Genomic DNA, 15,244 nt, shown 5'->3' with positions numbered 1-15,244 from the left:
GTGCCCCATCTCTGCCATCTGGCCAGCCCTGGTGTCTGAGACCAAGATGTCACCCAAGGAGGAACGGGGCCCCTCACTTGATGCCCAGGGGCAAAGGCAGTGGGAGGTACTCCTGGAAGCCCAGACAGCTACAGCTGCCATGCTGAGCTCACCACACCTCATGGGTAACTAGCGGCGTCGGTCACCACCCCCACATATATGCACTAGAAAAGAAATCCTGGCTGCTACCTGGGCCCAGGTAGACAGAAGGAAGGAGAGCTCTGGAAGTCCGCTGATCCCACCAAGGTTCTGGGGCTAAGACCATGTGGTCCTTCCTCAGCAACTGTCAGCCAGCCACAGTGCCCACTTCAGGCCAGGCACAGAGGTGCCACACGCCCTTGGCTGTTGACCTGGCCTCCTGGATGAGCTGTGTCAGAGTGTCACCCGCCTCTGGGAGGCACCCTGGGGCCAGCGGGACAGCCCTGGGATCCATATTAATTTCAGCTCCATTTTAAAGGCGAGTTAAAATAAACACAGGGAATATTTATAAGGCAAATAAATCTAGCAGAAACAGCCCCTCCAAGTGTGAGCAGGGCCTCCCCCTCTGCCCCAGCCCAAGCTGATAAAATACAGAAATGCTACTGTAGACCCTCCAGGCTTATTTTGACTGCACGGAGGAATGTAACATGTAAACACTGCCTCCCCTGCCGCACTGTTACAACTTGCATTAACAGCCTGGACAAAGCCGCATTTTCACAGAAGCATCGTACAGGGATATATCTCCAGCTTAATTTTTTTTTAAAAAAAAACCATTTCCTCACATAAATCATGTTCAGAACTAAACGGGTGACTGATGCACCACAAACACTTTTTTTCTTAAACAATAACATACCTAGATTCCATCTACACGAAGGAGCTTAAAAAAAAAAAAAAAACTCTAAATGTTTTTTTTCTGAAGAAAATAAATACTGCAGTTTTGTTCCTGACTAAACTATCTGAGGGCCATATCTTTTCAGCTGAGCCAGCTGCCCCCAGCACACAGTCACAGCGGAAAGGCCCCACTTCTGGGCTACCAGGGTTGGGGTGGGGGGTGGTTTCTTGCTGGGCTGCATTACATGTATAGCATTAGGTCAGTTTCCCAGAAATGGGCCTGACCAAAACTCAGAAAAAGCAAGCTGACCTTTAGAGACAGGCCAGAACAATGGCCTGAGCCCAGAAAGGGGGCCTTAGACTAGACTAGAGATGGGCAGGCTGGCTTCCAGGGCCTCTGCAGCTCCAGTGCTGTTCATACTGGGTCCAGCACAAAGAGCATTATGGGAAGACAGGAGAGTAAGAGCCACCCAAAGAAGTCAGGGTGAAAGAAACAGAGAGGGAGTGAAGCCGGCTTAGTGTCGATGCCCAGCAGCAGCACTGCTTGCAGACAGGTAAGGGGCCATGGTCAGCCACAGGCACCACAGCAGCCCAGCTCCACAGGCCACGGTCAGCCATAGGCACCACAGCAGGCCACCTCCACAGGCCACGGTCAGCCACAGGCCCTGCAGCAGCCCACCTCCACAGGCCACGGTCAGCCACAGGCACCACAGCAGGCCACCTCCACAGGCCACGGTCAGCCACAGGCACTACAGCAGCGCACCACGGCAGGCCACCTCCACAGGCCACGGTCAGCCACAGGCACTACAGCAGCCCACCTCCACAGGCCACGGTCAGCCACAGGCACCACAGCAGCCCAGCTCCACAGGCCACGGTCAGCCACAGACAACCAGCAGGCACCACAGCAGCCCAGCTCCACAGACAAACACAACCAGGCCCAAGACATAAAAGAACATCCAGGCAGAGGTGACTAAAAACCAAACCAAACTAAAAACCAAGCTGGGGTGGGGCAGGCCCTTCTGAACATGTAATTAATCTAAAAGCCATTAAAAGCAAAGAGAGACTTCGGTTACATCTAAAAGGGAAAGAAACCATTTGTACATCTATAAGTTACAAAGAATCTTTATGGTATACAACAGAGGGCCATCTCTGATATTTGAACCAGCTGGAAGATAAGGAAGAGATGGGGGGGGCAGCCAGATATATGGCCAAGGTCCACAAGAGTAACCCACACACTGACACTGAACTTCAGAAGAGGCTTCTATACATGAAAAGATGACCCATGGAAGCAGAGTGTGTTCAGCCTAGCAGACAGTCAAAGCTAGAGGAGCAGACAGGGGGCTGGAACTCAGCAGGGTAGTGTTCTGGGTGCATAGCCCTAGGAAGTCCAGATGCCCCACACCTAGAAATAATTATGGCATAAAAGAAAATGGTAATTGTTCTGACATAAAAATTAAAACCTTGGGTAGGAGTGCCGATCAGTGGTGGAGCATGTGGCTAGGATGTATAAGGGCCTGCATTTGAGCTCCAGCACTGCAAAAGATAAAATAAGAATAAGAATTTGAGAGATGGGGTAATGCGCTACATACTTGGCAAGCCGAGGCAGGAGAATCACAAGTTTGAGGTCACCCTGGGCCGTGTAATGAGTTCCAGACCAGCTGGATCACAAGGTGACACTGTCTCAAAAACCTAACTAAATGCATAAATATTCAAAAAAGGCAGGAGACAAAAGGCAGGGGTTACAGGGATGGCTCCGTGGTCTAAAGTACTTGCTGCTCTTGCAGAGGACTCAGGTTTGACCCCTAGCTCCCACAGGGTGGCTTATAGTCACCCATAACTCCAGTTCCAGGGGATCTGATGTCCTCTTCTAATTTCCATGGACCAGGCATGTATGTGCTATACATACATACATACATACATAAACACTCATATACATAAAATAATATTTATTATAATTTACTTTTACTTTGTGTTCATTGGTTTGGCCTGCATGTATGTCTGTGTGAGGGTGTCAGAAGCCCTAGAACTGGAGCTAGAGACAGGTGTGAGCTGCCATGTGGGTGCTGGAAACCGAACCCAGGTCCACTGGAAGATCAGCCAGTGCTCCAACTGCTGAACCATCTCCCCAGCCTCTAATTTTTTTTTTTTTTTTTTTGGTTTTTCGAGACAGGGTTTCTCTGTGTAGCTTTGCGCCTTTCCTGGAACTCACTTGGTAGCCCAGGCTAATTTTTAAAATAATAATAATTAAAAAGACAAAGGGCAAATCACAGTTTGGTAATCTAGCATGAGTCATCATGAACCAGTATGAACTCGGCCTCAGTGTGAGGGAGGGACTTCGGACAGCAACAGTTGTAGTCACACATGGAATTCTGTGTCTCACAGGGACGCAGACAATGCCCATGTTATGGGGATGAGGGAAGCAGGCAGCAGACACAAGGGTCAGGGGCAGCTAGCCTGTCAGCAAAGGGTGCTGGCCCTGGGACCCAGCTGCTCTCTGCTTCTAGGAAAGACTTCCTTACAGGTGTATATAAACTGCCTAAGATCACTGTTGGTCAAACGTGCAGGTCAGCAACACTGGTGGTGTTCCCAGTGGTGGTGTTCCCACTACCAGTGTTCACATCACTACTGGGAACACCACCAGTGTGAACACCACCAGCATTCACACCACCACTGGGAACACCACCAGTGGGAACACCACCAGTGTGAACACCACCACTAGTGAGAACATCACTACTGGGAACACCATCACTAGTAGGAACACCACCACTGGGAACACCATCACTAGTGAGAACATCACTACTGGGAACACCACGAGTGTTCATACCACCAGTGTTCACACCACCAGTGGTGAACACCATTGTTGATAACATCACCACTGGGAACATCACCACTGGGAGTATCACCACTGGGAACACCATCACTAGTGAGAACACCACCACTGGGAACACCATCACTGGTAGGAACACCACCACCGGGAACACCATCACTAGTAGGAACACCACCACTGGGAACACCATCACTAGTGAGAACACCACCACCGGGAACACCATCACTAATAGGAACACCACCACTGGGAACACCGTCACCACTGAACACATCACTAGTGGAAGCACCTTCATCACTGGACACACCTCCAGCTGGAGCACAGTGTTGAGCTACTGAAGGTAGTCTGATAAGCACAACAAGCCACAATTCCACTGCCACGTATATGCTCAACCCAGTGGAAAGCAGAACACAGACAGACGTCCATGGATAACCTTCACAGCAGTGCAATTCACACTGCCCATCATGGACGCATGGATGAGCAGATTGACAAGATGTGAAATGCTGATGCAGGATGCTCAGCTGTGAGGGAGGAGGAAGGGCCAGATAGGTGGCTTCGTGAGTAAAGATGAAGCTGTGAGCCTGATGACCTGTGTACACACACACACACACACACACACACACACACACAAAATAAACAAAGGGAGCACCAAAACGTTGGTTTTTTTTTTTTTTTTTTTTTTGGTTTGTTTGTTTAAGGAAGAAGCAGCCAGGCATGATGAAGCATGCCTGTAACTCCAGAACCCAGTTTGTACAGACTGGAGGATCCTTGCCTACATTATGAGCTCAAAGCCAGACTAAGACTATGAGCCCCTGTCTCAAAGAAAGAAGCTGGGCCAGTGAGACGGCTCAGCAGGAAAAGTGCTAACAGCCTGATCTTGACCTCTGGAACCCACGCGCAGAAGAAGAAGATCACCTCCTGTAAGCTGTCCTCGGACCTGCACGTGCACATTCTGGCATGTGTGCAACCACACACTGAACAACTAAACCAACAGCGTGGGCCTGATGAAGCGGCTCTGTGGGGGAAAGGGTTTGCTCTGCAAACCTAGAGACCTGTGTTTAATCTGAAGAACCCACACAAAGGAGGAAGGAGACAACCAAATCCCAAACTACCCTCTGACTTCCACATGTGCACTGTGGCTTACATGTGCATGCACCCCCCCTACATAAACACACACCACAAACATACACAAACACACACCCACACCACAAACACACCTACATGTAATAACAAATAAGCTTTTATTTATTTATTAATTGAAAGGATCTTGACAGCCAGGCAGTGGTGGCGCACCCCTTTAATCTCAGCACTCGAGAGGCAGAGGCAGGCGGATTTCTGTGAGTTCAAGGCCAGCCTGGTCTACAGAGTTCCAGGACAGCCAGGGCCACACAGAGACCGTGTCCCCAAACAATGACAAAAACAAGTTTGGAGCTGGGCAACAGCTTCAAAGGCAGAGTGCTTGCCTGGCGTTAGTGAAGCCCTAGGTTCAATCCCAAGCACCAGATTTAGGGGTAGGATTTGCACTCACTGAAGTAGTCCAGGGCACACATACATGTCACCTCCTCATACCTATGCTCCAACATGCGCACCATATACGCCTGCATATATGCACATATTTATATGCATACATATGTGTACACGTGCACACACACACACACACACACACGCACGTGCACACACACTCGCACGCCTGCCCACCACTGGGGTACTTTTTTCCATTAGTATTTGCTAGAGAAGGCACAAGCTTGGCAAGGAACAGTTATCATCCAAGCCTCTGCCGCCCTCTCGTGGCCAGTCTGGTCCCAGAAGCAGGAAGCCTGTGCCACACTGCATCAGTATCCGAGGATGGATCAGCTTGGGGCGGCTGGTGCATTTGCACATGTGCTTTGCACACGCTGCTCTCACCTTCACACCTGGCCATAGCTTGGAGCATGATCAATGCACAAAGCAGACAGGAGAGATGACCAAGAGATCCAGCGGGGATCTGCTGCGCACCACGGGCTCAGGGAATGCTGCTGACCACCTCTGCCCCCATGACAGCGGACTCGCTCTTTGTAACACTCATGTGATCACCGTCAAGACGGTCATGGGACATGGGCACTAGCAGCCCTGCAAACGGGTCTTCCCTTCTTTTAGATAATGATCCCACAGCTCCAGTAGGAGCAGAAAGCAGGCACACCAGCACAGCACACCCCAGGCCTTACGTTTTCCCAGGGGATTCCTTCAGCCAGAAGATATCATCACTTGTGATTCCATATTCCAGAGCTCCTTTGATCTAGGGAGGAAGAGAAGATTCACGTGACAAGACTGCCCTTGGCACGTCCCCCAGGGCTTATGAAAAAGCCACCCTCATTCTACAGAAACAACTCAATCCCATGAGGGGAGCTTCCTTGTCTTATATCCCTGTCTTCAGGTTGTGTCTCTGTGGGGGATGGGAGGTGACCCATGCACACTTCTCCAAGTGTGCACCTTCATCGTGGAAGGCAGGAGCAGTGGCTCCATCCTATTCACACTGATACAGATCCAAGACACAGGCATGCAGACTGCAGTGTAGACAAGGATCCCACAGGCATGCAGACTGCAGTGTAGACAAGGCTCCCACAGGCATGCAGAGATTCACAGTTCCCAGTTGTAAAGGAAGCCTCTGTAGTCCTTAGCTGACACTAAGCTAATTAAGTAGACTCCAGTGACCACACATGACAAAAAGGAAACGCTTCAGAACACTGGCTCTGAGGAGTCACCCAGCATTGACAAAATCCTGGTAGTAGTTACCACATAAGTTACTTGAAATATTCTGCTTTCACCAGAAGACCTGAACTATGTGAGGGGATCAGAAACTGACTTCCAGATACAGCCGCAGGGAGCAAATGCAGTATGGCCTCTGGAAAACAAGCTAGTCGTCTCTCAAAAGGCTAAGTCGAACGATCATGTGATCTAACTTCCATTGTTTTGGTTTTGCTTTGGTTTTGGATTTTTGACACAGGGTTTCTCTGTGTACCAGTGCCCCGGCTGTCCTGGAACTCGCTCTGTAGACCAGGCTGGCCTTGAACTCACAGAACTGCCTGCCTCTGCCTCTGGAGTGAGGGAATTAAAGGCGTGCGCCACCACCACCCAGCTCTAACTTCTGTTCTTAATAAATACCCAAGAGAAGTGAAAACAAGCTCCATCAAAACCTTTGACATGGATGCTCATGGCACATCATGGTTCATAGTAGCTAAAAAGAGGAAGCAACCGAGATATTCACTAATGGACAGGTGGATAAACAAAAGCTGGATCTGCATAAAATGAAATATTATTCAGCCTTAGAAAAGGAGAAGCTGACACATCTATGAGTAAACACTGAGTATATACGCTGGTGAAGTGAGCTGTCACAAAAAATAATATAAAATACCTTGGGGTAACTCTAACTAAGCAAGTGAAGGACCTGCGTGACAAGAACTTTAAGTCTCTGAAGAAAGAAATTGAAGAAGATATCAGAAAATGGAAAGATCTCCTATGTTGATGGAGAGGCAGGATTAACATAGTAAAAATGGCAATCTTATCAAAAGCAATCTATAGATTCAATGCAATCCCCATCAAAATCCCAACACAATTCTTCACAGACTTGGAAAGAACAATAGTCAACTTCATATGGAAAAACAAAAAATCCAGGATAGCTAAAATAATCCTTTATAATAAAGCAACCTTTGGAGGCATCACCATCCCTGACATCAAGCTCTACTATAGAGCTATAGTAATAAAAATAGCTTGGTACTGGCAAGACACGGAAGATTTTGACCAGAGAGAACGTGTGGATGAGATGGAAGCTGAGGAAGAGTCAGATGGGGAAGTACTAACTGGGTAAGAAAAAGAAGAAAAGGACCTAGATGAGGCAGAATTCAGATGAGGGACTTAAGATAGAACTTAGAGGGAGCAGTAGATAAATATAGAGAGAAATCAGGCAAGAAAGGAGCTAGGCACGAGAACAGAACTGAAGCTGTGTAAACAGGATGTTATCCAGGAGGAATTAACGTGAATGGACTAAAGAGCTCAGTGTGCTGAGATTCTATTTTCCCGAAAATAGTCCTCACTGTTCATAGTTTTCTCTCCTGAGCCCCTGGGATGTATAATATTAAGGCTGGTCCTTTTGATATTACACAAGAAAATGGCTGAAAGACATTTAAGGAAATGCTCAACATCATTAGTCATCAGAGAAATACATATCAAAATGACTGAGATACCACCTTACACCTGTCAGAATGGCTAAGATCAAAAACACTAATGACAGTCTATGTTGGAGAGGATGCGGAGCAAGGGGAACACTCCTCCACTGTTGGTGGGAGTGCAAACTTGTACAACCACTGTGGAAATCAGTATGGCGGTTTCTCAGAAAATTGGGAATCGATCTACCTCAAGACCCAGCTATACCACTCTTGGGCATATACCCAAGGAATGCTCAATCATACCACAAAGATACATGCTCAACTATGTTCATAGCAGCATTATTTGTAATAGCCAGAACCTGGAAACAACCTAGATGCCCATCAACTGAAGAATGGATTAAGAAAATGTGGTATATATACACAATGGAGTACTACTCAGCAGAGAAAAACAATGACATCATGAAATTTGCAGGCAAATGGATGGAACTAGAAAATATCATCCTGAGTGAGGTAACCCAGACTCAGAAGGACAAACATGGTATGTGCTCACTCTTAAGTGGATACTAGATGTAAAGCAAAGGACAACCAGACTGCAACCCACAGATCCAGGGAGGCTACCTAGCAGAGAGGACCGTAGGATGACTGTGGCTTATAATAAGTTTCGGTTTTGTCCAATCACTGGGCAATCTTTAGTGAAACATTTCACAATTAGGATAAGAATTTGTACCATATCAAGCTGATGAAAGAAAATGCTGGCCATACTTTCAGGAGAGGAGGCTAAAAACTTGTTAGATTATGGATTAGGCTATAGAAAAATGTCTGCTGTAAATCCAACAGTGAAGGGGAAGATGAATAGGAATCTCACACAACTTAAGTAATACATAGCTCTCTGAACAGATGAAGATAGGTTTCTTCTGTATCCCAGAATCTAATCAATTATATATTATGTATATTATATATACATATATATAGTATATATATATGTATATGTATTATTTGGCTTAAAAGGGCTTATTGGGAAATGTTATCATTTTTACTATTTTCTACAGAGAAAATATTTTCCAGTTTCAAATAACCCTAGATTTTTGAATTATAACCTGTTTTTATGTTCATGCTATCTGTGTATTATTTCTCCTACAGTTGTATATAAAATGTTTTTACATCAAAAAAGGAAAATTCTATAGAATTGTATTACATGAAATATATAGAATATACAAATTCATAGAGACAGAAAGATTAGATGTTATCTCAAGATGGAGAAGAAAGGAATATAGAGCAACGATTTCCTAAGTACAGAATCTCTGTTTTGTGTGATAGAAAAGCCCCACAAATGGACAGTAGTATCAGGACATAATATCATGAATGTAATAAATCAATACAATTAATGTTTAAAAAAGAAAAAGCACAGCTATCACCTCTACGAGGCGCCTGGAATCTGGAGACCAGGGGAACTGTGTAGTAAAGTATCAGCCTGGAACTTTGGAAAGGCGCTAGAGACGGAGGGTGGAGGAGAGGGCAACTCAGAGTGTAGTGAAACCTATGGTGCCTCACAAAGAGGGCTGTACTTCAAACCTTCAAAGAGTGGGGGAAGAGGAAAGTGAAGAACAAGACTGAGGTCCTGGAGGCCCAGCATTTTGATGTTAAAGAGAGAAGCAATTGACGAGGGGGGGGACGGGGGAGGGGGGACGGGGGAGAGGGGGACGGGACGTGGGGGGGGACGAGGGGGGGGACGGGGGAAGGGGGACGGGGGAGAGGGGGACGGGACGGGACGGGGGGGAGGGGGGAGGGGGCGGGGGACGGGGATGGGGGTGTGGAGGGGGATGGGGGGCGGAGGGGGGGGCGCAATGACACACAGGCCCGGGTGATGTCACAGCTACTCTAGGCTGAGGTGGAGGGTCACTGGAACCCTGGTGTTCGGAACCAGACTGGACAACACATCTAAACACAGAGGGAGGGACACAGGAGCCTGCAGTGTGGGTGATCCTGAGGCACTGCCATGGAGGGGCCTGAAGACCCATTTCAGCAGAGTGAGTTCTGGAAGGCCTGGAAACGGGGAAGGAAAATCTCAGAGGAATGAGGCACTCACACAGCAAGGCACTCACTTGTGTGGGGTACCTCGGCCGCCCTCCTGTAGCGATGACTATGTGGTCAGCTGAGAGCAGGGTCTGAGGATAAACAGAAAACCGTGGGTCAAAAAGTGCCATCAGTTGCCAAAGGCTCAAATGCCTGTGGGTGGCTGGGCAGTGGTCCTGGGTCCCCTACAGTGCAGTGTGGATGCTGTGCCCGTATCTCTGCGTCTCACAATGTCCACAGAACAGGAGGGGCAGGAAGGTGTTCCAGCTCCAAGCACTTTATTGTGTACAAGGCCTTTGCAAATACCATGCCTCCTCAGAGCCCACAAACACTGCAGGAAGGGAGCGGCTGCGATCTCTGTCATTACCCCAAGCTGCAGGACAGTCAGCTATGTTGAGCTGCTTAACGAAGGAACTGTGTAGCTGAAGACTCACGTTAGGTAAGCCTTTTTGCCCGAGCTATGTCCCCAGCTCTGTTTGAACTGTGTGTGTGCATGTGTCTGTGTGTCTGTGTGTATGTGTCTGTGTGTCTGTGTGTGAGGGTGCATGTGTCTGTGTGTGTACATGTGTGTGCATGTGTGTGTGTCTGTGTATGCAGAAATGTGTGTGTATGTGTGTGTGAATGTGTCTATGTATTCAGGAATATGTGTGTGTGTGTGTGTGTGTGTGTCTGTTGGGGAGACATGGTCCCACTATAGAGCCCAGGGCTGGTCTGGGACTCAAGATCCTGTTTCTGCCCCCAAGTGCTGGGATCTCAGGCTTGCTCACTGCACCCGCTGTGACCTGTGTACCAGAGCTAAAGAGGTGTGACCTCAAAGGCAGCTGTTAACACCAGACCACCACCTAGACCAAACCACACTGGGATCAGGCACCAGAGGAGCCATGAAAGGCACCACTGGACACTTACCGCCTTCCCACCTTTATCAACACCGCAAACAGTGTGTTCGTTCACAAAGCTGGCTTTGATGTTAAAGTACTTGACTTTCCTGAAATACAAAAATAAGGTTTTATTTTTTATTTCATTTTTTGAGACAAGGTCTCATGTATTCTCCTGTAGCATCAAGCCCAGTCTTAGTTAGGTTTCTGCTGCTGTGGAAACACACGACCCAACGCCCCTTGTGAAGGAAAGGGTTTGTTCTGCTTCACGTCACCGTCCCTCACTGAGGAAGTCAGGGCTGGATCCTGGAGCAGGGCTGATGCTCTAACCATGAACAGGTGCTGACTACTGCCTTGTCAGCTTGTCCTCTCTTTTTGTTTTTGTTTTTTTGAGACAGGGTTTCTCTGTGTGGCTCTGACTGTCCTGAAAATCCCCATGTAGACCAGGCTGGCCCTGAACTCAGAGAACCTCCTGCTTCTGCCTCCTCAGTGCTGGGACTAAAGGTGTGCCACCACAACCTGCCCTTCAGTCTGCTTCCTTTTATAACCCAGGGTTACTAGCTCTCAGGTGCCACCATTCACAAAGGGCTGGGCCCCCCCCCATCAATCAGTAATTAAGAAAATGTCCTACAGGCTTGTCTACAGCTCCAGCTTATGGAGACATTTTCTCAACTGAGGCTTCCTCCTCTCAGATGAGTCTAGCTTGTGTCAAGTGGACACAAAACCAGCCAGCATATGCACTATGTAGCCAAGGATGACTTTGAACTCCTGATAGTCCTGTCTCCACCTCCACAGTGTCTGTAAACCCAGGATTACAGGTGTGCACCACCACACCTGTCTCTAAAATGAAGGCTCTTTCAACATTTCCTCCACAGACTCGGCCTCCAGGGCTGGTTACCGGACAGTGCCCTGCAGGCTGCTAGGAGGCAGACTCTGAAGCTAGGCATCATGCACACGAGAAACAAACACATGTAAAGATTTTGAGACCCAATCCAGCCCAGGGCCAGCTGCCTGTATCCCACCCCACCCCCGTCCCCAGCAAGTGTGAGTGGGGACTACGCTGGAAAGCAGGAGCACCCCGCCTGTCACTCTGGCTTCCCTGACACACGGCAACCACACATGTCAAGACAGGGACAGAGCCATGACTGACCGGCCTCCCAGAGGGAGGCTCCATGAAGTGTCCACCATGTGTGTGTCACCCAAGAGGCCAGGAGCACAGGCACAGCGAGGCTGTGGCACGGTGTGGCCAGGTATGTGGTGGGCAGAGCGACCCACCTTCCCATTTGAAAGGCCCCATGGTAGCAGTGACTGTCAGTGTCCATGTGCCTCTCCCTGGCCTTGCTGGGCTGTCTTTCACTCACCATGACAATCAAGAACAGTCTTACAACACAGACACATGACAACCATGCAGCACTGGAGAGGTGGCTCAGTGGTTAGGAGCACGGGCTGCTCTTCCAGAGAGTGGGGTTTGAGGCCAGCACCATATGGTGGCTCACAACCATCTGTAACTCCAGTTTCCGGGGACCCAACACCCTCTTCTGACCTCAGTAGGCAACAAGCACACAAACAGTGCACAGATATACATGCAGGCAAACACACACACACACACACACACATACTCACACACACACACACACACACACACACACACACACACACACACACACACACACAGAAACACCCTCCTGCCCCTCTGCTGCCTGACTTAGGGCTCACCAGGCTCTCCCCTCCAAACTGTGGAGGGCCACAGTGGCCTGCCTAAGGGATGCGTCCTGTCGGGGCCAGCCTCTCACTGCCCACCAGTCCAGTCCCATCGCAGCCCCGGGCTGAGGTCTCTGCTGCGGCGTCACCCTCTCCCCCAGCTCCAGGCAGCACAGCCCTTCATGCTGCTGTTTCCTCACTTCCCACAGCACTGATCAGTCTCCGCCCCGCCGCGGCACAAGAACCGTCCTGTTCTCACTGCGAGGGACTGTGCTGCACGTGAACACCTTCACAGGTACAAAATGACTGCACGGCCAGGAGGGTGGCCCTGCCAGGGCCACTGAGTCCTGGGAGTTTCAGTACCTGTCCTGAAGTTGGACTCGGTGACCCCAGTTCAAGGACTTCACATGGTTTTGCACAGCTTCTGCCATTTTCTTCCTGTTGACACACACACACACACCCATGAAATCTGCAGAATATCAGGAGGCAGAGCTGTGGTTATTTTACTTTGCTGTATTTTTGGAGGGGAGCAGGGTTTCGCTAAGTAGCTCAGGCTGGCCTCAAACTTAAGATCCTCCTGTCTCAGCCTTCTGATTCCTGGGCACCAGGTGTGCACCACACCCGGTCTTCTGAGGTGTTTCAGGGCTGAAGCCTGACACTCACCCCCAGGCTGCCCTGCCTCTGACCAGGCTTTGGGACTGTAGAATCCTGGGCTCTCTCTACCCAGGGAATTTAGTGTGTTCTTCCTCTGGTGATGACCAGAAGTTGCTGGAGAGTGCTCACTATGTTGGCTGCCCTCGCCCACCACCACCACTGAGCGCCACTAGAGCTGCTCCCTGGGATAAGCGGCAGACAGCAGATCTCCCTCCCAAGGGGACCCCACAGCAAGGCCTCCTCACCAGTTGTGCTGGATGGGCTGGGCCACCTCCCAGCCATAGTGGTCAGCATCTCTGATCATGTCCCCCAGCAGTGCAGCCTGATGCATCAGCTTCTTGGGTATGCAACCCACGTTGACACAGGTACCACCAAGGCCCCACCTGGTACCTGGAATGTCAGAAAAAGCATGTGTGCGTATGCATATATGTGTGTGTGTGTGCACACACATGAGTGCGTGCGTGTGTGTGTGTGTGTGTGTGTGTGTGTATGTGTATGCATGTATGTGTGTTGCAGGGGACAAAACCCAAGTCTTTACACATACCAGGGAAGTATTCTGTCACCCAGGCCCTGGTAGGAGTGGATTTGACTTCCCACGTAGGGGAATGCAAGAGGCTTTTACACTACAGGTTAAGAATGCCTTTAGGGGGTTGCTATTTTGTGACTTGAACTTGGCCCAGGGGAACCTTCCCATGTGGATTTGTTCCCTCTGTCTACACTCAGAGTCATTTTTAAAAAAAATTTTTGAACATTTTATTTATCATTTTTGTGAATATGGGTGTTTTATGTACATGTATGTGTGTGAACCACATGGGTGCAGTGCTCACAGACACCAGAAGAGGGTGTCAGATCCCCTAAGACTGGAGTTAGAGCCGGTTGTGAGCCACCAGGTGGGTGCTAGGAATTGAACCTCAGTCCTCTGGAAGAGCAGCCAGGGCTCTTGACCATTGACCCATCACTCCAGCAGTGATTTTTTTAAATAACAACTTTATAGAAATGTCTGTATGTTGAACAGGACCCCCTAGGGAGACGGCGGGCAAAGGGGAATGAGTCAGTGTAAGCAGAAGGTGAGCTGAGTCCCTACTATGTACCCCTTTCTCTAGGACGGAGGGCTCTGTCCAGCTGCCTACCTCGGGGGGAGGGTTCCACATAGTCAGCCACTGCCACCTTCCTTCCCAGCTGAGCAGCTGAAATGACAAAGACATCCACAGGTGAGCACAGCCAGAAACCAGCATGGAGCTTCCCAGGAGCCCCTGAGGCCCAGGAGGAGGCTGGGGGTCCAGGCCAACACCTGAGCATGGAGGTCAAGTGTGTGTGCTGTTCCTTCTCCTTGTCCATCACCTGCCCTTCCCGGTACCCTCCCGGCTTGCTGCCTGCAGACAGGAGCCTCCAGCCTCTCTGCAGACTCCAGTCTTCACACCCCTCACTGAGGCAGTGCTAGGATGGATGCCCCCTTTCAGATTCCTGCTCCCACCTACTGTAGGCTTGGAAGTTCAGTGTGAGCCCAGGCCCCACCTAGAGCACATGACGTCATCCTCACTAGCCATCTACAGAACGGCCATAACACACAAGGAACACATGTCAGCCAGAGGTGAGGGGGGAACTGGAGCTGGTGGGAGTGTATGACGTTACTCAGCCATGAAGAGGGACGCCCTGAGACACACTACGTCATGAATGAACATAGATGACATCACAGTCAGGGAAAGAAATAAAAGATCACAGATGACCCCATCGATATGAAGTGTTAAGAGTCCGCTGAGATGGGAAGCGGAGAGCGGTGACAAGGCTCAGGGAGGGGAAAGGATGAAGGCATGGGGAGGGTGACTACGAGTGAGTATGAAGTACCCAGGGGAGATGAAAACCTTCTAAAACTGTGGCTGTGGCTATGCAACCCTGTGAGTATACCAAACCCTGAAGAACTCACTTTAAATGAGTGGACAATGAATATGTCACATATCTCAATAAAACAGCGATAAAAAAGGAGACTCTTGGGGATAAAGATGGCAAAAGATGTGGCTTGCAACATGAGTTGGTTTTTGTCAACTTGACACAAGCTAAAGTCAGCTGGGTAGCAGGACCTCAACTGAGGAAATGCCTCCATCAGACTGGCCAGGCTGTGGGATATT

General features: G+C 49.3%; 1 protein-coding gene across 3 annotated transcripts in view; it reads right to left on the bottom strand.

Moving 5' to 3' along the window:
- Txnrd2 (thioredoxin reductase 2) overlaps positions 1–15,244 on the bottom strand; it is a 53,487-nt gene that overhangs the window by 29,474 nt on the left and 8,769 nt on the right. For 2 of the 3 annotated variants that reach the window (XM_052740271.1, XM_052740272.1), the window contains exons 3-8: positions 14,249–14,305; positions 13,364–13,508; positions 12,828–12,902; positions 10,795–10,873; positions 9,918–9,980; positions 5,878–5,948 (exon numbers count right to left, since the gene is read on the bottom strand). In XM_052740271.1, the coding sequence (XP_052596231.1) occupies positions 5,878–5,948; positions 9,918–9,980; positions 10,795–10,873; positions 12,828–12,902; positions 13,364–13,508; positions 14,249–14,305 (490 nt within the window). Of the gene's footprint in view, positions 1–5,877; positions 5,949–9,917; positions 9,981–10,794; positions 10,874–12,827; positions 12,934–13,363; positions 13,509–14,248; positions 14,306–15,244 lie in introns of those variants that run through there. The other variant, XM_052740273.1, reaches the window with a different exon arrangement.

This window comes from Peromyscus californicus, unplaced genomic scaffold (assembly GCF_007827085.1).
Source record: "Peromyscus californicus insignis strain IS unplaced genomic scaffold, ASM782708v3 Scaffold_16__1_contigs__length_79575227, whole genome shotgun sequence".
NCBI lineage: Eukaryota > Metazoa > Chordata > Mammalia > Rodentia > Cricetidae > Peromyscus > Peromyscus californicus.
The sequence above is the reverse complement of the archived record's forward strand: the minus strand, read 5'-3'. Positions and strand labels throughout refer to the sequence as shown.